A 23,988-nucleotide genomic window follows, 5' to 3' on the forward strand; every position below is an offset into this window, starting at 1 on the left:
AGTTCAGTAGGGGGAGTAGTTCAGTAGGGGGAGTAGTTCAGTAGGGGAAGTAGTTCAGTAGGGGGAGTAGTTCAGTAGGGGGAGTTGAGGGTAGTTCAGTTGCCTGAAGGATGCTGCTGGAAGGAGCGGTTACTAGAGCCCCAGGGGGAGAGCTTGCTGGGGAGGGATGCCTGAGGGGACACGTCTCCCATCTCCCTTAGAGCTTCCATACCATGACCCAGCTAGAAACCAGAGGGCAAGGGAGCCTGCAGACGAGGCCCCTACAGGTCAGCTTCGCATGGCAGTGAACAGGGTGAGAAGGGTAGAGAGGGGAGCTGGAGGGGCGAAATGGGAGACATCCAGCACACATTCATCATATGTCTTTTGACTTTGTTTACTATTCTTTTAAATGCAGAAATGATTTCTTTTTATGTAGTAGAATCAATCTTTTCTTTTATAGCTTTTGGACTTGTGCCAAATTTAGAAAGGGTTTTTCCACTCTCAGATTATTTTAAAAAGATCAATTCCATGTCTTCTTCTGGCCTTTTGTGGTTTTATTACCAACATTATATATATTTTCAAAAACCATTTATTTATTTTTGGGGAGGAAGATGGTCCCTGAGCTAACATCTGTGCCCGTCTTCCTCTGTTTTGTATGAGGGTTGCCACCATAGCATGGCTTGATCAGTGTGTGGGTCCGCGCCCGGGATGTGAACCTGTGAACCCTGGGCTGCCAAAGCAGAGAATGTGAACTTAACCACTACGCCACCAGGCTGGCCCCTAAATTTTTGATCCATCTGAAATAATTTTGGTGTTAGGAGGGAGGGAGGTATCCAATTTTTTTCAACATTATTTATTCAATAATATATCTTTTCTCCACTGATTTGAAATGTTTTCTTTTAATAAAAACTTGTATGAATGAATGAGTGAATTTGTAGCATTGCTGGAAACAAAAATTCACTGCTACATCCTCTGCTACACAGAATTAGACCTCATTGTTACCCCTGGACCCTGCCTAGGAGTCACCTCCAACACCATGCTACACCACTAGTGTCCTCTGGAACTCCAAAGTGGAGGTGGTATGGGGTTCACAAGAAGATGCAGTTCCTGGAGTGGCCCAGTCAAGAGTGCCAGTAGGGAGTGGGAGTAGGGGTGGGCATGCGTATCAGATGCTAGTCCTGGGGACGGTGTATAAGGCTGCCGATGTGGGGCCACCCACTCTCTATGGGTGCATGTGCATGGGCAGGTGTGGGCCTGGGGTGGTCAGGTGTATACCTGTGCGTGAGTTCGCCAGGTGTGTATTCAGGTGGATCAGCACGCCAGCCAGGTATGTGCATGCTTGCAGCCAGGCATGTGTTTGCAGGTGTGCCTGCCATCTCTGGTGCCCTCAGGGCTGAGAGAGCTGCTGCTCAGTGCCTGAGAGTCCTTGCCGTGAGAATCAAGAATCGAGGAATCTCAGTCCCCAGATTAGTGCTTTCTCTGAGGTGGGGGTGGATGTGGGGAGGTGGCTGGTGGGGCAATCAGGCAGGTTTGCAAAGCCATTCCTGTTCTTTCTGTTCACTGGCTGTGGTCACCCCTGAGAACCTGGAGACCTGGACCTGGTGACACCACCTCCCTAGACAGGAAGAGCAGAGACCCTGCCCAGAGCTTTGGGAGGCCATGCTGTGGAAAACTAGTAGCTGGGCAAGATTCAGGCAGACTTCAGCCTCCACCTGGGCATCAGCCAGGCTGTGCTCTGGGCTCCAGCACCCACCCCACACCCAGGCCAGGAGGGCCCAGCTGCAGGGAGGGTCTCATCCAGTCTACTCCCCACATACGCGGCTTCTCGGTGGGAAAACTGAGGCTCAGACTGGGTGTATCTTGTCCAGAGCCTCTGGTCAGCAGCCCACCTGGCGTGAGTCCTCTGGGACGTCCTGCTGGGTGTGGACAGGCATAGTGGAAGAGCCCCCCTCTGGCTGGCTCCCTCCCCTGCCTCAGAGAGCCTCTAGTCTGATGGCGGAGGCACTGGACCCTGAGTGGCGGTGATTGTACGTGAGAGAGAGAAAAATTTGGGGGGTGTAGGTGAAGGTGCTGCTACACAAATGAAACCTTGAGGATTGCAAGGACTTTGTGGGGAGAGCAAGAGCATCCTTGGCTCCCCAGCAGTGTGCCCTATGCTCTCTGGAGGGATTTCTGGGGCCCTGACCTCACCCTGATCTGCAGTGTAGGAGTTTTGGCTGAGCCCTGAGCTCAATCCTCCTGTCTCTCCTCTTTCCCGCTCAGTCCCTGGGCCGCTCACCATCCCCGGAATGGCTTCCTGCACTCAGTCACTTACCCAGTTGGTCAACACTCCTGGAGACTGCTCTCCCCAGGCCACACGCTGGCGACACAGAGATGTATGAGAACAAGGCCCTGGACACTTGCAGGAGGACCCACCTCAGCCCCTGGGGAGGGTTCTGGGATGCCTCTGAAAGAGGATATGGGGGAAGCCAGTCCAGGTGGTAGAGTCAGAAGGCACCAAAAGGAGAGGCCTGGAGTGCGCAGAGACCCTCCCCTTGAGCAGCATGGGGGGGTCTCCAGACTGCCCTGGGGCAGGAGTCAGGGGGGCGGTGGCCTGTCCTACTGGGAGGTGTTTCCTTCCGGCAGCTCCTTCTCACGCAATAGGCCGGAAGGGGTTGGGGGCCCATTGTTCCCTGGCATGCCAGCATCCCCAGCCCTCCCCAGCTTCTGGGTAGGGGGAGCAGTGGAAGGAAGTGGGCTGAGCCCAAGCCCTGGCAAGACCCCAGTAAGAAAGCGCAGGGTCCTAGGAACGCCGGCTCACACATGTGTGCCTGGTGTGCACACAGCTGCACATGCCACACACATGTCATGCCAGCATTCCTGGTGTGTGATGTGTACGTGTGCATGTGTGTGTGTTGAACACTGACCTAATACCTGGCACTCTATACTCTATCTTGTTAAGCCTCTCACTAACCCGGTCGGGTAAGACTCTCCTCCCCAGCTTCAAGGTGAGAAAATCTAGGCTCACAAAGGTTGCCCAACTGGCCCAGGGCTGCTGGGTGAGCTGGGATTTGGATTTCTCTCTCCAGCCAGCCTCCTGCCTTATCCCCTTTCCCTTTCCCAAGCCCTGCTGGGGATTAGATGCTTATTAATTGTGGGCCCACGATGCAGTGGGTGAAGAGGTGAAGGGGTGGCCTGGGGAAGCATATTGAGTATCACCACATTATCCTCCTAAAACCAGAGTAATCTGTTGGCACAAAGGGCCCACAGGAAAAGCACAGGTGCCTCAGTAAAAAGCAGAGGCTGCCTCCTTATTAGTGCAAGGCCAGGGCAGGCTCCTCACCCAAAAGTGCCCCCTCCACTGCAGAGCCTGCGAGCCCCCCACTGCAGCTGCATATCTTTGAATTACAGCCCCCACTGCAAGGAGATCCTGCATCAGGGTAAAGGGTAATCAGAGTGCAGGGTCTTGGGCAGCTAATTTTGAGGGAGGGGATCACTGAGGGATGAGGAGCTCGGCTAGGTGTGATGACCTCTGGCGGCAGCCCCCTCTCAGGAAGAACAGGAGCCAGTGACAGGGATAAGGTGGAAGGCTGACTCGTGGTTTGACTCTTTGAACCTCATAAACTTTGGACTGGAAAAATCCAGCCTCTGCTTGGTTCCCCCCACCCAGACGGTGCACTCACCACCATTCTTTCAGACAGTCTGCTCCCTCCTCAGATTCCTTTGTCAATTGGACAATCCTTTCTTGAGGAGCAAGTTGCATGAGACTTATCTGGGCAGACCTAGGGGGTCCCCAATGTCTTGGTTCACTTGCACAGGGACCAAGGAGATCCTCTGAGGGGGTCACCCTGAAGGAAAAAGGAGCCAGGGAGGACCAACTGGCTCAGTGTCACAGCCCCCTTCTGAGAAGGGGTGAGCTGGTTTAAAGTAAAAATAGTGGTAGTTCTTTCTCTCATTTGTCAGGAAGCCCAGGCTTTTGGAATCTCCGGAAGGACTGAGGGGGAGGGCAAGATGGCTTCACGCTGCAGTATGGAGAAGGGTGGGCAGGGCAGAAAGTGACAAATGGAGGCCTAGTGTCGCTCTGCTGGCTTTCCTCTGTGCCAGAATCTCTCTTAGGCCTGGTATGCAGGGCCAACCTGCCAAGGTGGCCAGTGTGCTGTGACTATTTGGACCAGAGGTGGACACCGCTCCAGGGGGACCCAACCACTGACTGACCCATGACCTCTGACCTATATGGCCTGGCTCAGTCAAACTTCTCTCTCAAGAACCTGGACCAAGTTACACAAGTAAAGGAAAGATCTGGTTCGTGGTGGATGGTTGAGACAAAAGGAGTTGAGGGTCTGAACTGGACAGGCTGGGAGACAGCAAAGTCTCTTCATTTTCCCCGTGAGGCACAGGTGGGATTCCAAGCCCAGGGCTTTTCCCACCATTTCCTCTTTACCAACACACCCCTCCCCAGAGCACTGCAGCTCTGAGTTTGCCAGGCCCTCACAGGATTTTGCCCACAGCCTTAAGTGAGACTGGAGGAGCATTGTCAGTGGCCCGATCTTCAGGTTTACAGTGCTGGGGAAGACCTCAGGGGTGGCTGAAGACGGGGATTTGAGGCCCCGAGAGGGGGAGGGACTTGCCCAAGGTCACCCAAACCTGGAACCTGAGGTCAGGCCTCCTAACCCTCCAGCCAAGTGCTCTTTCCAACTCTCCACACGGTTCAGTAATCATGTTGCATTTCCAAACTGCCCTGTTCTATCCAGACAGTCCCAGCTAAGAGGGTGAGGCACAGGCCGGGCAAGAGACTCTGCACGCACGTCAGAGTCATGTAGGCGATGCAGCCCTGAGTCCCTCCCTCACCGATTCCCAACTCATGCTTTCTGAGACTTGGGTTCCTTATCTCTAAAGGGGGTATAACGGTGCCCACCTCCTACAGCTGTGAGAACAGGCTGGGATGGTGTGTATCCAGGGCCTGCCCAGGAAGGAGCAGGAGAGAACTGTTTCGGTCTGCCTCCAGCCTGCTTGGGGGTCAGGAATGGCGAGTGGGGGGTGAGGGGCAAAGTCTCGATGTCCAATTCCTCTTACTTTGGCTCTGGCCAGAGGGAAGCCACAGGCCAGCCTGAGTGAGAGATTGGCCAGGTGTGCGTGAGAAGCTCAGGCCAACTCCTGACCACAGGGAGCTAGACGGGGCAGTGACCATTGGGTGACCACTGGGCCTGAAACTCCCCAGGAGGCTGGGTCTTGCTGAATATTGGATTGACAAAGTATGGCAATATCTGTTTGTTGCTTGTTAGGGGTCTTTATATGTGCTGCTGGGTGCATAAGTGGAGTCTTCCACTAGTTAGGGGCTCTGAAGGATAGGAGCATGTCCCCCTCAGACTGGCGCTCCCAGAGCAAGGCCATGTCTCTTTCCTTAGACAAGGCCCTGTTTCCTGAGATTCCCAGCGCTGGGCTGCAGTTCCCTCCTCCGACTGGGACGTTCAGAGCAGGCTCATTTCTCCCCTAAGAATGGAGCCCCCAGGTAGGCTGCCTCCAACGGACAGGTGAATTGAGTTTTCTCTCAGATGGAGGTTCCTTGAGGAGTTTGCTTTTGGTTTGAGGACAGGCATGGATACAGACAGACGAAGCTGGGTGAGGTGCTTCCTCCTTTCAGGATTTTAGCACAGACTCCAGCGGATTTTCCTTGTTAAATTTATTATTTTCTTCAAAGCCACAGAAAGGAGTCTGTTTTCTTCAGATAAATACCCAGAAGTGGAATTGCTGGGTCATATGATAGTTCTATTTTTAATTTTTTGAGGAACCTCCATATTGTTTTCCATAGTGGTTGCACCAATTTCTATTCCCACCAACAATGCACGTGTTCCCTTTTCTCCACATCCTCTCCAACACTTGTTATCTCTTGTCTTTTTGATGACAGCCGTTCTAACAGGTGTGAGGTGATAGCTCATTGTGGTTTTGCTTTGCATTTCCCTGACAATTACTGGTGTTGAGCATCTTTTCATGTGTCCGTTGGCCATCTGGATGTCTTCTTTGGGAAAATGTCTATTCAGATCTTCTGCCCATTTTTAAATCAAATTGTTTGTTTTTTGCTGTTGAGTTGTATGAGTTCTTTATAGATTTTGGATATTAGCCCCTTATCAGATATATCATTTGCAAATATTTTCTCCCATTTGGTAGGTTGCCTTTTCATTTTACTGATCGTTCTGTTTGCTGTGCAGAAGCTTTTTAGTTTGATGTAATCCTGCTTGTTTATTTTTGCTTTTGTTGCCTGTGCTTTTGATTCAAATCCAAAAACTCATTGCCAAGACCAGTGTCAAGGAGACTTCCCTCTATGTTTTATTCCAGGAGTTTTACAGTTTCAGGTCTTAGATTCAAGTCTTTAATCCATTTTGAGTTAATTTTTGTGTATAGTGTAAGATAGCGGTCCAGTTTCATTCTTTTGCACATAGCTATCCAGTTTTCCCAACACCATTTATTGAAGAGACTGTTCTTTCCCCATTGAGTATTCTCGCCTCCTTTGTCATAATTAACTTACCATATATGCATGGGTTTATTTCTGGGCTGTCTATTCTGTTCCATTGATCTATGTGTCTGTTTTTATGTCAGTACCATGCTGTTTTGAGTACTATAGCTTTGTCGTATAGTTTGAAATCATGCCTCCAGCTTTTTTCTTCTTTCTCAAGATTGCTTTGGCTATTTGGGGTCTTTTGTGATTCCATACAAATTTTAGGATTATTTGATCTATTTCTGTTAAAAATACTGCTGGAATTTTGATAGGGATTGCATTGAATCTTTAGATTGCTTTGAGTAACATGGACATTTTAACAGTATTAATTCTTCCAACCCATGAGCATGGAATACCTTTCCATTTATTCATGTCTTCTTCAGTTTCTTTCATCATTGTCTTACAGTTTTTAGTGTACAGATCTTTCACCTCCTTGGTTAAATTATTCCTAGGTATTTTATTCTTTTTGAAGCAATTGTAAATAGGGTTGTTTTCTTAATTTCTCTTTCTGCTAGGTCATTATTAGTTTATAGAAATGCAACAGATTTTTGTGTATTGATTGTGTATCCTGCAACTTTATTGAATTCATTTATTAGTTCTAACAGTTTTTTGGTGGAGTCTTTGGGTTTTTCTCTATATAATATCATGTTATCTGTACATAGTGAGAGTTTTACTTCTTGCTTTCCAATTTTCTCTGTTGCTCTGCTTAATTGCTCTGGCTAAGATTTCCAATAGTTTGTTGAATAAAAGTGACGAGAGTGGGCATCTTTGTGTTGTTCCTGATCTTAGAGGAAAAGCTTTCAGCTTTTCACCGTTAAGTATAAAGTTAGCTGTGGGCTTGTCATACATGGCCTTTATTATGTCGAGGTACATCCCCTCTATACCCACTTTGTTGAGAGTTTTTTTTATCATAAATGGATGTTGAATTTTGTCAAATGCTTTTTCTGTATCATTGAGATGATCATATGGTTTTTATCCCTTCATTTTGTTAATGTGATTTATCATGTTGATTGATTTGTGGATGTTGAAACATCCTTGGATCCCTGGAATAAATTTTACTTGATCATGGTGTATGATCCTTTTAGTGTACTGTTTAATTTGGTTTAATAATTTTTTTTGAGGATTTTTGCATCTATGTTCATCAGGGATATTGGCCTGTAATTTTTTTCTTGTGGTGACCTTGTCTGGTTTTGGTATCAGGATAATGCTGACCTCATAAAATGAGTTTGGTAGTGTTCCTTCCTTATCCATGTTTTGGAAGAGTTGAGAAGGATTGTTATCAATTCTTCTTTAAATGTTTGGTAGAATTCACCAGTGAAGCTGTCTATTTCTGGACTTTTGTTTGTTGGTAGGTTTTTGATTACTGATTCAATCTCTTTGTAATATACTAGTAATCAGTTGTTCTTCATGACTCATTCTTAGAAGGTTGTATATTTCTAGGACTTTATCCATTTCTTCTAGATTGTCCAATTTGTTGGCATATAATTGTTCATAGTCTCCTATGATTCTTTGTATTTCTGTGGTATCAGTTGTAATGTCTCCTCTTTCATTTCTGATTTTATTTGAATTCTCTTTTTTTGTTGGTGAGTTTATCTAAAGGTTTGTCAATTTCGTTTTTCTCTTCAGAGAACCAGCTCTTAGTTTTATTGATCTTTTCTATTTTCTTTTTAATCTCTATTTCATTTATTTCCACTCTAATCTTTCTTATTTCCTTCCTTTTACTAACTTTGGGCTTCATTGGTTTTTATTTTTCTAGTTCCTTGAGGTATAAAGTTAGGTTGTTTATTTGAGATTTTTCTTGTTTCTTGAGACAAACATTTATTGCTATGAACTTCCCTTGTAGAACTGCTTTTGCTGCATCCCATAAGTTTTGGTATGTTGTATTTCCATTTTCATTTGTGTCAAGGTATTTTTTGATTTCTCTTTTGATTTCTTCTTTGACTCATTGATTGTTCAGTAGCATGTTGTTTAATCTCCACATATTTGTGAATTTTGCAGTTTTCTTCTTGTAATTGATTTCTAGTTTCATACCGTTGTGGCTGGAAAAGATATTTGATATAATTTCAATCTTCTTATATTTATTAAGACTTATTTTGTGGCCTGACGTGATCTATCCTGGAGAATGTTCTGTGTGCCCCTGAAAAGAATTTGTATTCTGTTGCTTTTGGATGGAATTTTCGGTATCCATATATTAAGTCCTTCTGGTTTAATGTGTCATTTAAGACCAATGTTTCCTTATTAATTGCCTGTCTAGATGATCCATCCATTGATGAAAGTGGGGTATTAAAGTTCCCTACTATTACTGTATTGCTGTCTATTTCTCTCTTTAGGTCTGTTAAAATTTGCTTTTATATTTAGGTGCTTCTATGTCGGGTGCATAAATATTTACAAATGTTATGTCTTCTTGTTGAATTGACACCATTATCATTGGTAATTAGATTCCTTAGATTCCTTTCCCTTTCTCTTTCTCTTTTCTGCATCTATGATAGGCTTTTTTGGTGGTTATTATTAGGCTTACATAGGACAACTTATATTTATAACTTTCTGGGTTTTTTTTTAATAGCTATTCTAGTAGGTGTGAAACGGTATCTTATTGTGGTTTTGACTTGCAGTTCCCTAACAACTAATGATGGTGAGCACCTTTTCATGTACTTGTTCTCCACTTGCACATCCTTTTTAGAGAACTGTCTATTCAAGTCTTTTGCCCATTTTTGAATTGAGTTGTCGGTTTTTTGTTGTTGAGTTTTAGGAGTTCCTTATATATTCTAGATATTAATCTCTCATCAGATATATGAATTGCAAATATTTTCTCCCATTCTGTGGCTTATCTTTTTACTCTTTGATAGTGCCCTTTCATGAGATCTGAGCCTTTTGCAGGTAACTCAAGCACTTCTGGGGAGCTTATCCTCCTCTAGCTGTGGACAAACAAATCATGGCCTTGTGAGAAGTCAGATATCCGACCTTTTGAGGATGGGGCATGAGGGATCCCCATTCTCCCATCTGGGGTTGGCCCACAGGGCTGGGTCCCTTCCTCTTTGTTCCCTTCAAGTGTTCAAAGACTTGGATTATACAGGAAAGGAGAGAAGAGAGCAGTGAAAGATGTACTAATTGATGACTGAGGAAACGGACCTGGGCTTATTCTCAAGACTCAAGAAACCAGGGCTTACTGATACATGCTACAAAATGGATGAAGCTTGAAAACATTATGCTAAGTGAAAAAGTCAGTCACAAAAGACCACTTATTGTATAATTGCGTTTATATGAAATATCCAGATTAAGCAAATCTATAGATACAGAAAATAGATTAGTAGTTGCCTAGGGCTGGTTGGGCAGGGGAGGTGCATTAGGGGAGGTGGGGAGTGACTGCTATTGGGTATGGGGTTTCTTTTACGGGAGATGAGAAGGTTCTAAAATTGATTGTGGTGTGGTAACAGAACAATTCTGTGAATATACTAAAAGCATTGGATTGTACACTTTAAGGAGGTAAATTATAGGGCATGTGAATTATATCTCAATAAAGCTGTTATTTAAGAAAGAAAGAAACAAGGGCTGAGGCCCCATAGGTGCCCCCACCCTTCCCTCTGCCTCAGCATGCTGGTGCCTTCTTCACTTGATGGAAAACCGTAGCCGTGCCTGGACATGTTCACAGCTGGCATGCTTCATGGTCAGCCCGTAGATGGGGGTTAGGTCCAATTTTACGCCTGGTGGCACACTGAACTCCAGCCGTTGCAGCAAGATGGCCAGGAAGAGGAAGACCTCCCACTTGGCCAGGACTTCTCCTATGCACCGGCGCTTGCCCATGCCAAAGAGCATCACCTTCTCACTCAAGGTCTTGTTGATGGTGGTGCCATCAGCACTGAGGAATCGCTCTGGCCGGAACTCAAACGGGTTCTCCCACAACTCCCTGCAAGGAACAGAGGAGATGGGATCTCTGGGAGGAAAGGCCTGGGGAGAACTTCTGAACAGACTTTTATTGATAGCACAAGTGTTAGAATAGATGGAGAGCAATGAAAGGAGAGTGGGGAAAGGGACCAAACTGTACTTTGATGCTTATTTCTTTTACGTAGCTCTCTCTAAAATGATCAGCCTTGAAAATAGTGCTTTTTAATATTTATTTGTTATTTTAAAGAAATAATGCTTTAACTAAAAGAAACTAAAAGAAGGAAAACATATTTGTCTTTATCCTACTCAATATACAAGGGAAATCAACAGTATATACCAACTTATGCCATTGTTTCATATTAATTATTGATGGCATCCCTTTTCACACTCAGAAGTGCCCCAGTTTGGGTGATAAATTATATGATCCCCCTACCTATAGACTAAAGTGGGATTTCCAAAGAGAGGTCCCTCAGCCATTCACATCAGAATCACTGCAGGTACTCCCACCTTACCTACCAAAGTGGAATCTTGGAGGATGGGGCGCCATAATCTATTACCAATTGCCTGATCGATTCTTTTTTTTTTTTTTTAAGATTTTATTTATTTATTTTTTTATTTTCCTTTTTCTCCCCAAAGCCCCCCAGTACATAGTTGTATATTCTTCGTTGTGGGTCCTTCTAGTTGTGGCATGTGGGACGCTGCCTCAGCGTGGTTCAGTGAGCAGTGCCATGTCCGCGCCCAGGATTCGAACCAACGAAACACTGGGCCGCCTGCAGCGGAGCGCACGAACTTAACCACTCGGCCACGGGGCCAGCCCCTGATCGATTCTTATATGCACTAAAGTTTGAGAAACATGGATCTAAATTTTGTCACCTAGAGCAGGCTATATAACTATCGAGGCACCATTCCTTTATTATATAACCACTTCCTAGGGGGACAAACAGCCTTCCTGACTGCTGAACTTCACACATTTTTCAGTGAAGGATGTGTACTCACTCGTCATGGTTGACCTGCCACTGGTTTATGAAGACACAGCGTTCCTTGGGGATGTAGAAGCCGTTCAGTGTCGTGTCCCTTACTGTGCTGAGGAAGGAAGAGGGCTGTCAGGCTCAGGGGCTGGAAAACTGGGGCATGTCTCCAGGAGATTCCTGCTCCTACCTCCACCCCACCCCAAGAGCCTGCCCACCATGGTCTCCATACCCTATACCGGGAGGGACTGTCAGGAGCAGAGAAGAGGTGAAATTATCCTTCTCCCTCTGTGGCTTCTGTTCTTCAACTTCAACAAGTGTTTATTAAACTTCTGTTTGTGCCCAGCTGTGCACTTGGCCATGCTCTGGAGCCAAGAAGCAGGCGATCTGGGCCAGTCCTGGGAAGTTCCCAGCCTGGCTGAGGAGTTAGGCCTCTTACTCTGGGAATAACTAGACCAGTATATGGGCAGAAGTAAGTGTTCACTAAGTCTGTTGACATTGTTAAAATCCAGGACAGGGGCCGGCTTGATGGCGCAGCGGTTGGGTTCACACATTCTGCTTTGGAGGCTAGGGGGTTCGCCAGTTCAGATCCCGGGTGCGGACATGGCACCGCTTGGCAAAAAGCCATGCTGTGGTAGGCGTCCCACGTGTAAGGTGGAGGAAGATGGGCATGGATGTTAGCTCAGGGCCAGGCTTCCTCAGCAAAAGAGGAGGATTGGCAGTAGTTAGCTCAGGGCTAATCTTCCTCAAAAAAAGAAAAAAAAATCCCAGGGCATAATCAAGGACAAATTTCTGTGAGTCCTATAAGATATCAAAGAATAAGCTGTGCCAGCTGGAGGAGTCAAGAAAGTCTTCTAGGGGAGGGGAAATTTGTGTCGGGATTGACCTTGGGCAAGGATAGGATTCTGGTAGCCAGAGAAAAGAGTAGCAGGCATTCCAAGCAGAAGGTCCAGCGTAAGCAAACCTGGAGGATTCTGGATCATGCTTGTGCGGGACAGTGAGACCAGCCTGGCTGGATGGGGTTCTTGTAGGGAAGAAATGAGAGCTGAGGTCAGGAGTGTGATTTTCTCCTGAGAGTCGGGCAGCTTGATCATGTTTGGACTGGATAGGGGCAGACCAGAGGTCTGTGAGGAACCTGGTGTCACGGCCAGGAAGAAGATGCTGAGGTCTAAGGCAGGGCCAGGGCTGAGAAGCTGAGAGGAGAAGATATGGTGAGGACTTCAGAGGTGGGAGGGCACAATAGGCAGGCCTCACCTGTGGGGGATGGTGAAGGGGACGAAGGAGGAGTGTCGGAAGGTCTCCAGGATGAAGGCCTCCATATAGGGCAGCTGGGGTCTGTCGGAGAGTCGGGGCTGCCGCGCCCTGCCAACCACTGTGTCTGCAGGCCACAGAGGACAGACAGGGCTTAGAGGCTGCCCTGACTGACTGCTCCATGGCATCTGTGTCCCCTTTCCCCTATGTGGTACTACGTTTGTTTACATGTCTGAGGCCCACTAACCCCCTACCCAGCATCTTCTAGGCAAGAGTGGGCACAATTGTATGCCCAGGGCTTACACTTAGTAGGCACATAACACTATATATAGATTGAACAAATGACCTGGGGCCCCAAGGTTTCTCTCCACCAGAAGTTGCAGGACACAGCATACCCAGCTCCTCCTGGATCTTCCTCTGTATCTTAGGATTTGTCACAAGGTACGTAAGGCTCCAGGTGATAGCTGTTGTGACTGTGTCAAATCCTGGGCAGCATGGGGTAAGGCGAAGAAAGAAGAAGAAAGGAATAAGAAACCAGCATTTACCTAGCACCCACCATAATGTACCAAGTGTTGTCTTTCTCTGCCTCACCCCCACCAGCCCCCATAAATTTTCTTAGGAGAGAGGCCAGGTCTCCTCAACACAAACTTGAGTTACTGGTTTTGTAATTAGCTGCTGGAATTACAGGGCCCTAGACTTACAGGCCAGAGAACACTCTATCGTTCAGATGGAGAAACTGAGGCTCAGAGTAGGAGAGGGAATTGGTTGAGTTTCCACTGGGAGCTGGTGGCATAGTCTGGGCTCAAATCCTGAACCTGTGACCTGCACCATGTGGCCATGTGGTTGGTGAGATATCTGATGGTCTTGGGGCTGGGCAAGTCTGTGGATGAAGGGCAGTCACTGGTGGATGGAGGCACAGCGGTCTGGCTCCTACCGGCGCCAAAGATGTCGTTGATAATGTTGATAATCTTCTCCTGGGGGATGACAACACCACTGGCTCTGGAGCTGTTCTCTCTGTGCTTGAACAGGGCGCCTGTGATGTCCTGGATGCTGCTCTGAGGAGGCACAATCTTAGGAGCACCCCAACACTTCCAGGGCCAAAGGCTGGACCTTGCCCCATCCCATCTGGCACTCCCGCCTGGCCTCCAGGCTCACAACAGGAGCTGGTAGCAGTGCTGGGTAGAGCTTAAGGTGTCATTTGATGCCCCATTGACCCTTCCTCCCAATAACCCCAGGGATCCAATTCCAAAGGAGGAGGTTGGTTCATGTATAGGGAAGCAAAGTGACATCTGAACTGGGGATTCAGGTTCCTGTAGAACAAAAGTCTTCTCACTCACACTAACGGCCCCCACATTGCAGGTGTCTGCCAGAGACCCATTCCTGGCCTTATCTCTCTGGGGCTTTGAGTGGCCCTGAGGGAAAGGCCATAGTTATGAGGAAACTGACGTCAGAGAAGGAAAGAGATTGGCTCCAGGTCACACAGCTGGCCCAAGGTGTCCCAGGTCTTCCTAGGCCTTGGCAGCACAGCAGCTGTGTGGGTACCTGGGAGATGGGTAAGCGGGGCCACACCCAGGCTCTGCACGGTGCCCCCTCACCACCTACACCCTGGGCTCACCTTGTCAAAGTCCCGATAGTGCTCCTGGATTATTTTCTGCAGGAACCGCAGGAACCTCTGGTTGAAGGACTTGAACCTCTGCAGGGGAGGGTTGGGCAGGTATCGGAGAATGGGGAAGAAGTCTACGGGGTTCCCGGAGGAGGCAGTCTGCACGAACTCATGGCTGCTTCTCACAAGGCTGATCATTTCCTCGCTGCTGTGGGGGAAGTGCTGCCCGAAGCACATGGCACCAATGACATTGGCCACGGACGCTACCACTTGGCTGTAGGGGTCGAAGCGCCCAGCCACTGACATCAGCTTCTGCAACCTGCTGAGGAGGGCCTCCGCCTCCTTGCTCACATGCTCCTCCAAGTAGCATGAGGACATGGAAGCTGGGTCTGAGGCGATGGAGAAGGTGTTGAGGGCGTTCTGGGCCAGGCGCCGGCGGGCAGCCCACACTGGTCCAGAGTCTGGGTTGAAGGTCATGCTCTGGCCGTTAGTGATCAGAGTGAAGCTGTAGAGGTCAGGCCGGCCCTTGAAATCATCGCCCTGCCGCACCAGGGCCTGCCGGATGGTGTCCAGGCCGCTGAGTACCAGCACAGGTGTGCTGCCAATGCGGATCTGCATCACATCCCCATAACGCTGGCTCAGCCTCGACAGAGCCAGATGTGGGTTCTTCCCTAGGGTCAGCACATGCCCCAAGAAGGGCCAGCCCCAGGGCCCTGGTGGACTCTTCAGGCCTTTGGGGATCTGGGGCTGCCAAGCTCTGACCACCCAGAATACCAGACAGAAGATAATGGAGGCCAGGAGAAGCTCTGTGGCCAAGAAGGGACTGAGCTGGGACAACATCATCTGTATCAGCTACAGGGGAAGAAGAAGGAGGAGCAAAGCTGAGAGTAGAGATAGAGCCATTCATTCATTCATTTACTCAGTCAGTAAACCCTGGTACTGTTCTGTGCTTGGCTCCCAGCTGGACGCCAGAAAGCATAAGATACATCCACCATGGGTCCTACTTCCAGGAGCTCACCCTTAGCTCAGCACTGAACCTGAGGGCTGGAAAGAAGCCTCAAGATTCCCAACTTGAGCATCTAAATTCAGCCCCGGCCTCCCCTCTGCCCATCACCTCAGTTTCCAATTCTGAGGCTGGAGTAGAGCCAAGTGACCGCTTCAAAACAGGGAAGCACCCCCGCCAGCCCCCAGCACAAGGTGTATGCTGGGCATTGTGCTGAAGGGTCCCTGACAGTGCTGGCTTCCTGCTGATACCTCCTCATACCCGGGGAACAGGAAGCCGATCCCTCCCAGCAATGCTGAGGGGCCAAGGTCCCAGGGCTGATGCAAATGGCTCATGATGCCCCCTCCCCCAGGGCATTCTTTTTCAAGACCAAGGAGGGCGCTTCCCCTGAGGATGAGTACCCCTCACCTCACAGTCTTGGAGGCTGAGGTTCAGCTGTAGCCAGGGCCTCATGCCAGGTGGGGACCCATCCCCATCTCTCCGCTCCAGTCAGACTAACGATCTTTGGAGATGGCCCAGTCCAAGTTGCTCATTTAAAAATTGAGAAACTGGGGCTGGCCCCGTGGCCGAGTGGTTAAGTTTGCGCACTCCGCAGCAGGCGGCCCAGTGTTTCGTTAGTTCGAATCCTGGGCGCGGACATGGCACTGCTCATCAGACCACGCTGAGGCAGCGTCCCACATGCCACAACTAGAAGAACCCACAACGAAGAATACACAACTATCTACCGGGGGGCTTTGGGGAGGAAAAGAAAAAATAAAAAAAAAATCTTTAAAAAAAAAAAAATTGAGAAACTGAGGACTGGAGCAAGGCAACAAGGACTAGAACTCAGGCCTCCTACACCTGACCCAGGGTCCCCCATCCTCCATCCCTACTGGCCCCCAGAATACATGGTGGGAGATCCCAGGGACTGGGAAATGGGCCCAGGAAAGGTACCTGTGGAGGCAAGTGCCTGAGATCAGCAGGATTGTGGGGACCGGTACAGAGCTTCTGGCTCCAGGTGAGGGGGCCTTTTATGAACACCACTCCCTATCAGATTGGCCTGGCTGTGCTGGTCACCTGATATCAAAGTCACTGGTAAAGATGAAAGGATCAGTCTTTGGCCTTGGGCCATGATCCCTCGGCTCCACCTACTACCCACAGCCCAGGGGCAGCTCTTTGGGGATAGGTGCTGTGTCTCTGGGGGAGGAATGCTCAGCTCCTTTCAGGGTCCAGGGTCGGGGTGAGGGGGGGTGGAGAGGGTGCGGGGCTTATTTCTCTCAAGGGCAGGGCAGGCTGCTGGGAGCGAAAGGCCTTTGGGCTGGTCCAGCCTTTTTTCCTGCTGTGCCCGGGAGGAGGGACCCTGCATGGGCATCAAGTCCAGGCTGATCAGGGGAGGAGGCTCCCACTCCTCTGCGGAAGAGTGTTCGGCAGCGCCTCTCTGACAACTTGTGAAAGCAGGTAAGGAAAGGTCATGGTCCCAGCCACCTGGCACTTCAGCAAGAGATGATGAGAATTCTGCATTCCAAAGACAAGTCCCCTTTCACCTTCCCTCGTCGTGAGAGATGGTAAAGGTGAGCGAAGAAAATCCATGTGCGAGCTGTTCCTCGAGGCAACTGGCTTGGACACTTCAAAATGGTCAATGTCATAAAAAAAAAATGACAAAGGTCTTTTTCATAGCAAAGAGACTAAAGACATAACAATCAAATGCAATATGTGAACCTTGATTGGATCTTGGATTTAAAAAAAATTTTTTTTAAGCTACAAAACACATTTTTGGGACAATTGAAGACACATGGCCAAGGATTAGAGATTGGATGATATTATGGAATTAATGCTAATTTTCTTAGGTGTGAATGTAGTATAATGGTCTTGTGGGAGAATATTTTAGGGAACATTCTTAGGAGATCAATGCTGTAGGGTTTAGGGGTGAAAGGTCATGAGTTCTGTAACTTTTAAATAGTTCACTTTAAAAATGTACATCTAACTATGTATCTATATAGAGAGGAGAGAGGGAGAGTAGATAAGACAGATGTCAGCAATCTGAACCTACATGATGGTATGTGGGCGTTCACTGTGTGAAAGAGAGCTTTAAGGTAAAGGGCTGATTCTTGGTGAGGAGTCCCACAGTGGTTCTCTCCTCCCCCTGGGGAAGGAAGGAGGACCCCCCCCCGCCCCCCCCAATGTCACAGAGCCAAGTGAAGGGAGTCCCAGGAGACCAAAACTTTGGGAGTGGGATACCTGCAAGGAAGGGAGAATGGTATCTCTCTCCCCAGCCAGGAGTCCAGGTGGGGTAGAGCGTGGTGAGGGAGACTGTGGCATGTGGTTATTTTTTTTTTAATTTTTATTGAGTTAATGATAGGTTACAATCTTGTGAAATTTCAGCGGTACATTATTGTTTGTCAGTTGTGTTATAGGTGCACCCCTTTACCCTTTGTGCCTACCCCCCACCCCACCTTTCCCCCGGTAGCCACTAATCTGTTCTCTTTGTCTGGCATGTGTGTTATTATCACACACTGCACAGCGCTCAATTCTTGTGGGCCCAGTGTTGTTTTAAGAGCTTTATACGTATTAACAAAAAACATTCTCAGTCATCCTATGAGACAGAAATTAATACTATTCTCATATTACAATAGGGTAATAAAGGTGGAAAGAAGTTGTGTAATTTATTCTAGGTCACATAGCAGTATGTTAGAGCTGGGACTCGAAACTTTAGAAGATTGTGCTCTGGACCACTATGCAGTGCACCTGCTTGACATGTGTCCTCGGGTCTGGGGGAAATCCGTGGACACAGAGACTGAGTGGAGCAGCCTGTGATGGCAGAGGCAGCAGAGGGCAGCCTGCAGGGCCAGAGTTGGTTACCTTACAGAACGTGAGTCTCCTAAGGCAGGCGGACATGCTGAAGGGAATGGACTTAAGCTGCATGCATGGCACCTCACTGCAGAGGGGAGGGGACACCAGCAGTGACAGACTACAGGGCATATCCTGTGGGATTGAGCTGGGGGTGGGCAAAAGTTCATCTAGAGAGTCCGTCAACTACGTTAGGAACTGTGTGACGTGGGGGACACTGTTGGGACTCAAAGGCACTCAATGAAAAGCTGGCAGTAGAACATCTACTCCACACCAGGGTGTCCATAGCTGAGAAGATAAACAGCTCCAGTCGAATTAAAAGAGATTGGCTCTTCTCCCAGTGCCCTGCTTTCCCTGCCCTGTGGGAGCATCAGGAGGGGGGAGGGGAAGAAAGAAGAGCAGAAAAAGAGCACGCCTCTCCCCTTCCCACAGGGTCACATCTGAGAGGAAGATGGGGACCCACTTTAAATTGGGTGTGAGAAGCCAATTTTGATTTAGACTAGACTGGGCTTTTTAATTTCTGAAAATGAGAAAGCTGTGGGGTCAACCTGTGAAAATGTCAAGGGACAACGACTGGGAACCCGACACTGACAGAACCTGTTTGAAAACCACGGATGAGAGGAAAGAAAAGCTGTTTTCTAACCTTACCTCCACAGGGTTCAGCTCTCTCGATAAAAAGTATCAAGGTTCAAGGTTAGGCTGAATTTTATAGAAAATGGACAACCTCTCTTTTCCTTTCTTTCTTACACCCTCTCTTTCTTTAATTAACTAAAGTCACACTTTATTCAGATGTCCTTAGTTTTTACCTAATGTCCTTTTTTTTCCAGCATTTTAACTTAATTTTTAGTAGATAATTTACATACCTCCCCACCCTTTTACTTAGTGTGACAATTTTCCATAATAAACTACTTAAAGAGAAGCTTTGGTCAAGAATGGAATGAAAAGGCAAAAACAAAAAACAAAAAAAACCCCAAGTCACTGCTGCTTTTAAAAAGCTAATACTTTCGGGGCTGGCCCCGTGGCCGAGTGGTTAAGTTCGCGCGCTCCGCTGCAGGCGGCCCAGTGTTTCGTCAGTTCGAATCCTGGGCGCGGACATGGCACTGCTCATCGAGCCACGCTGAGGCAGCGTCCCACATGCCACAACTACAAGGACCCACAACGAAGAATATACAACTGTGTACTGGGGGGCTTTGGGGAGAAAAAATAAAATAAAAAATCTTAAAAAAAAAGGCTAAAAACAAAAAAAACTAACACTTTCACCAATTATATTCAAACAAAAACACACGATATTTTCACGATGTGTCTTCAGTATTTCCTTGCGGCTGGCTCACGCTGCCATCATGCAAATGGCGGGCGGGGCTGCCGTCACTTCAGTGTGTCAGTTTGCCACACGATCAGGGAGGCTCACTCAGCTTCACATTATCCGAAGGCCCTGGATAGAAGACTCTAAGGTCTTGAAATTCCAAATTATCATGGCTCCATCGATGCCAGTCATGCAAAATTTGCGACAATCTTGCTTGTTCACCTCATTAATAGACACTTGAGTGATGCTGTTCTGGTGCAGCGTCTCCAAGGCTGTGTTGCGGTCCTCAGTCGTGGCCCTCTGGTCCATGTTGCAGAAGTGTTCCATGGCAGACACGTGGTGCTGGATGCTCTGTTTTGGAATGTCTAGCTTGGAGACGAAGGTCAAGCAACCACGGTCATAGTAGTTAAAGAGCATTGGGCAGGAGTCATGGCCAGCAGCTGCAACACTATTCTCCGAAACAAATGATACACTCAGGAGGGGCAGGAACTCTGTCTTTAGAGTTGAGATCTGTACGCTTTTTGAGGCATCAGCAACAGATGCGGTGCTATCGTGGCTGACCCAGGCCAGGCGGCTCCCACTGGAAAACCTGACCCCGTGCACACAGCCACCAGTGCCGCTGCCACCAAACTCTGACATCAGCTGACCAAAAGGCATCTTGCTGCCCCAGGGGGTACGGCTGGCTTTTCATCTACTTTTTTAATGTAGGCAGAAAACACTCTGCATTTGAGAAGGCATTTGACAAGATCTAACAGCCATTTATGATAAAAACTCTGAACAAAATGGGCATAGAAGGAAACTACCTCAACATAATAAAGGCCATATACGACAAACCCATAGCCAACATCATACTCAATGGGCAAAAACTGAACCCCATCCCCCTGAAAACAGGAACGAGACAAGGATGCCCTCTATCACCACTCTTATTTAACATAGTACTGGAGGTCCTGGCCAGAGCAATCAGGCAAGAAAAAGGAATAAAAGGAATCCAAATAGGGAAGGAAGAAGTGAAACTCTCGCTGTTTGCAGACGACATGATCTTATATATAGAAAACCCCAAAGAATCCATTGGAAAACTGTTAGAAGTAATCAACAACTACAGCAAAGTTGCAGGGTATAAAATTAATTTGCATAAATCAATAGCATTTCTATACTCCAGTAATGAACCAACAGAAAAAGAACTCAAGAATACAATACCATTCACAATCGCAACAAAAAGAATAAAATACCTTGGGGTAAACTTAACTAAGGAAGGGAAGGACCTATATAATGAAAATTACAAGGCCTTTCTGAGAGAATTGGATGGCGACATAAGGAGATGGAAAGACATTCCATGTACATGGATTGGAAGAATAAACATAGTTAAAATGTCCATTCTACCTAAAGCAATCTACAGATTCAACGCCATCCCAATCAGAATCCCAATGACATTCTTTACAGAATTAGAACGAAGAATCCTAAAATTCATATGGGGCAACAAAAGACCCCGAATTTCTAAAGCAATCCTGAGAAAAAAAGAACAAAATGGGAGGCATCACAATCCCTGACTTCAAAACATACTACAAAGCTACAGTAATCAAAACAGCATGGTACTGGTACAAAAACAGGTGCACAGATCAATGGAACAGAATTGAAAGCCCAGAAATAAAACCACACATCTATGGACAGCTTATCTTTGACAAAGGAGCTGAGGACATACAATGGAGAAAAGAAAGTCTTTTCAACAAATGGTGCTGGGAAAAATGGAAAGCCACATGTAAAAGAATGAAAATTGACCATTCTTTTTCACCATTCACCAAAATAAACTCAAAATGGATTAAAGACCTAAAGGTGAGACCTGAAACCATAAGGCTTCTGGAAGAAAACGTAGGCAGTACACTCTTTGACATCAGTATTAAAAGGATCTTTTCGGACACCATGCCTTCTCAGAGAAGGGAAACAATAGAAAGAATAAACAAATGGGACTTCATCAGATTAAAGAGCTTCTTCAAGGCAAATGAAAACAGGATTGAAACAAAAAAACAACCCACTAACTGGGAAAAAATATTTGCAAGTCATATATCTGACAAAGGCTTAATATCCTTAATATATAAAGAACTCTCGCAACTCAACCACAAAACATCAAACAACCCAATCAAAAAATGGGCTGGAAACATGAACAGACATTTCTCCAAAGAAGATATACTGATGGCCAATAGGCACATGAAAAGATGCTCATCATCGCTGATCATCAGGGAAATGCAAATCAAAACTACACTAAGATATCACCTTACACCCATTAGAATGACAAAAATATCTAAAACTAATAGCAACAAATGTTGGAGAGGTTGCGGAGAAAAAGGAACCCTCATACACTGCTGGTGGGAATGCAAACTGGTGCAGCCACTATGGAAAACAGTATGGAGATTCCTCAAAAAACTAAAAATAGAACTACCATACGATCCAGCCATCCCACTACTGGGTATTTATCCAAAGAGCCTGAAGTCAGCAATCCCAAAAGTCCTGTGCACCCCAATGTTTATTGCAGCACTGTTTACAATAGCCAAGACGTGGAAGCAACCTAAGTGCCCATCAACAGACGAATGGATAAAGAAGATGTGGTACATATATACAATGGAATACTACTCAGCTGCAAAACAGAACAAAATAATTCCATTTGCAATAACATGGATGGACCTTGAGAGAATTATGTTAAGTGAAATAAGCCAGCGAGAGAAAGATAATCTGTGTATGACTCCACTCATATGAGGAATTTAAAACTATGGACCAAGAACAGTTTAGTGGATACCAGGGGAAAGGTGGGGTGGGGGGTGGGCACAAAGGGTGAAGTGGTGCACCTACAACATGACTGACAAACATTAATGTACAATTGAAATTTCACAAGATTGCAACCTATCAATAACTCAAAAAAAAAAAAAAACAACACTCTGCATTTGAAATCATAGGATCCTGCTGCCAGCAAGACATTGTTGGGATGCCAATCCAAGCTGAGGACCGTGGAATGAACTGGCTTTTTAATGTGCTTGCTTACCCACCAGTCATTTTCAGACTCGAAGTAACAAATAGAAATGAGCCGTGCTCCACTTCCTACGGCAAATTTGTTCTCTAGAGGGGACCACTTGACAAAAGTGGCTGCAACATCAATTCGCAGGATCACCAGTGTTGGCTTCCAAACACCATCTTTCTGACTCCAGACATAGGCATTGCAGTCTGCCCCACAAGTGACAATGTGGTCGCTCTTGGGAGCCCAGTTGATGCCTGTGATGTGTCTGTTGTGCTCCTTGAGTTCATGAGCTTTCACCCACTGACTCCCGTTCTTCTTATAGATGTGGACTTCGTGATTAGTGGGGCTAAGGGCAGTCTGGGTATGATCCCTGTTCCAGGCGTGACAGGTGATCGGCTCTAGTAAAAACTGATTCAGGGACATTATTCTTAGTGTTTTCAAAGGACAGAAAGCTGGGGTCGGGGCAGTCTGGATGGGCTCGGAGTGGAGAATTCGCCGGCTCTGGTCAGTCTACACAAACAGGCTCCGGTGGGCGCGGGCAGAGGACCAAGGCCCAGAAGGAGCAGCTGACCTACCTAATGTCCTTTTCTGTTCCAGGATCCCACCAAGGAGGACACCACATTATACCGAGTCATCATGTCTCTCTGGGTTTCCCTTGGCAGTGACATTTCTCAGACTATCTTTGTTTTGATGACCTCAACAGTTTTCAGGAGTACTGGTCAGGTATTTTGTAGTCTGTCTCACGATTGGAATTCGTCTGATGTTTCTCTCATGCGAAGCTGGGGTTATGGGCTATTGGTAGTAAGATCACAGAAGGATGCATCATTTTCATCACATCATATCAAGGGTGCATGTTACTAAGCCAACTTAGGACAGTTGATGTTGGTCGTGCTTAGCTGGCTGAAGTGGTGTTTATCAGGTTTCTCCGCAGTAAAATTACTCCTCTCCCCCTTACCATATTGTGCTCTTGGAAGGAAGTCACTATGCCCAGCCCACACCTAAGGAGCGGGGAGTTCTCCTCCCCTTCCTTGAGGATGGAGTATCTACATAAATTATTTGGACTTCTACATGATAGACTATTTATCTTTTTTAAAAAAATATTTTCTTAAAGCTTTTTATTAAATTACAGGACACATAGAGAGAAGTACAGATACTATGTACAGCTCGATGAATTTTTGCAGACTTCACAAAGCCATGTAACCAGCCCTCAGATCAAGAGACAGAACGTTACCAGCACCCTAGAACCCCCTTGTGCTCCTTCCCCGTGAGTAAGCATGATCCCAACTTCTAATGTCTAATAAAAACTAATGTATTAGTTTTTATTCTTTATGTAATTGAAATCATGCCATGCATATTTTTTTTGCCTGGAATTTTTTTTAGTTAGAAGATTTTATTTTTTATAGCAGTTTTAGGTTTATAGAAAAATTGAACGGAAAGTACAGAGCTCCTATATTTCTCCTTGCATCATGGTTCGTCCTATTATTAACATCTCTTATTAGCATGTTACATCTTACAATAGGTGAATGAATATTAATGCACTATTATTAATTAAAGTCTCTGTTTACATTAGGGTATACTCTTTGTGTTGTATAGTTCTATGAATTTTTTTCACCTTTTTATCTTGGTAAAACATAAAATATAAAATAAAATTTACCATTTCAACCATTTTTAAGTGTATGATTCAGTGGGTGGTTTGT

At 46.7% G+C, this 23,988-nt stretch overlaps 2 protein-coding genes across 2 annotated transcripts; both read right to left on the minus strand.

Annotated features, from left to right (window-relative positions):
- Nucleotides 1-9,959: 9,959 nt before the first annotated feature.
- Nucleotides 9,960-16,152, minus strand: LOC124233098 (cytochrome P450 1A2). The gene is made up of 7 exons (XM_046650210.1): nt 16,092-16,152; nt 14,168-15,007; nt 13,487-13,607; nt 12,948-13,037; nt 12,556-12,679; nt 11,330-11,416; nt 9,960-10,355 (listed from the first exon to the last, which is right to left on the minus strand). The coding sequence occupies exons 2-7, from the start codon at nt 14,996-14,998 to the stop codon at nt 10,058-10,060; spliced, it is 1,551 nt and encodes a 516-aa protein (XP_046506166.1). The 5' UTR covers nt 14,999-15,007; nt 16,092-16,152; the 3' UTR covers nt 9,960-10,057.
- A 3,246-nt stretch (nt 16,153-19,398) lies between these two features.
- LOC124233107 (actin-related protein 2/3 complex subunit 1A-like) lies at nt 19,399-22,775 on the minus strand. Its single transcript, XM_046650222.1, is given in 3 exon segments — nt 19,399-19,964; nt 19,967-20,007; nt 22,212-22,775. Coding segments are annotated over 3 exon segments (1,110 nt in total). The 5' UTR covers nt 22,715-22,775.
- Between the last annotated feature and the right edge of the window lie 1,213 nt (nt 22,776-23,988).

The sequence above is a fragment of the Equus quagga genome, unplaced genomic scaffold (genome assembly GCF_021613505.1).
Source record: "Equus quagga isolate Etosha38 unplaced genomic scaffold, UCLA_HA_Equagga_1.0 153_RagTag, whole genome shotgun sequence".
NCBI classification, from domain to species: domain Eukaryota; kingdom Metazoa; phylum Chordata; class Mammalia; order Perissodactyla; family Equidae; genus Equus; species Equus quagga.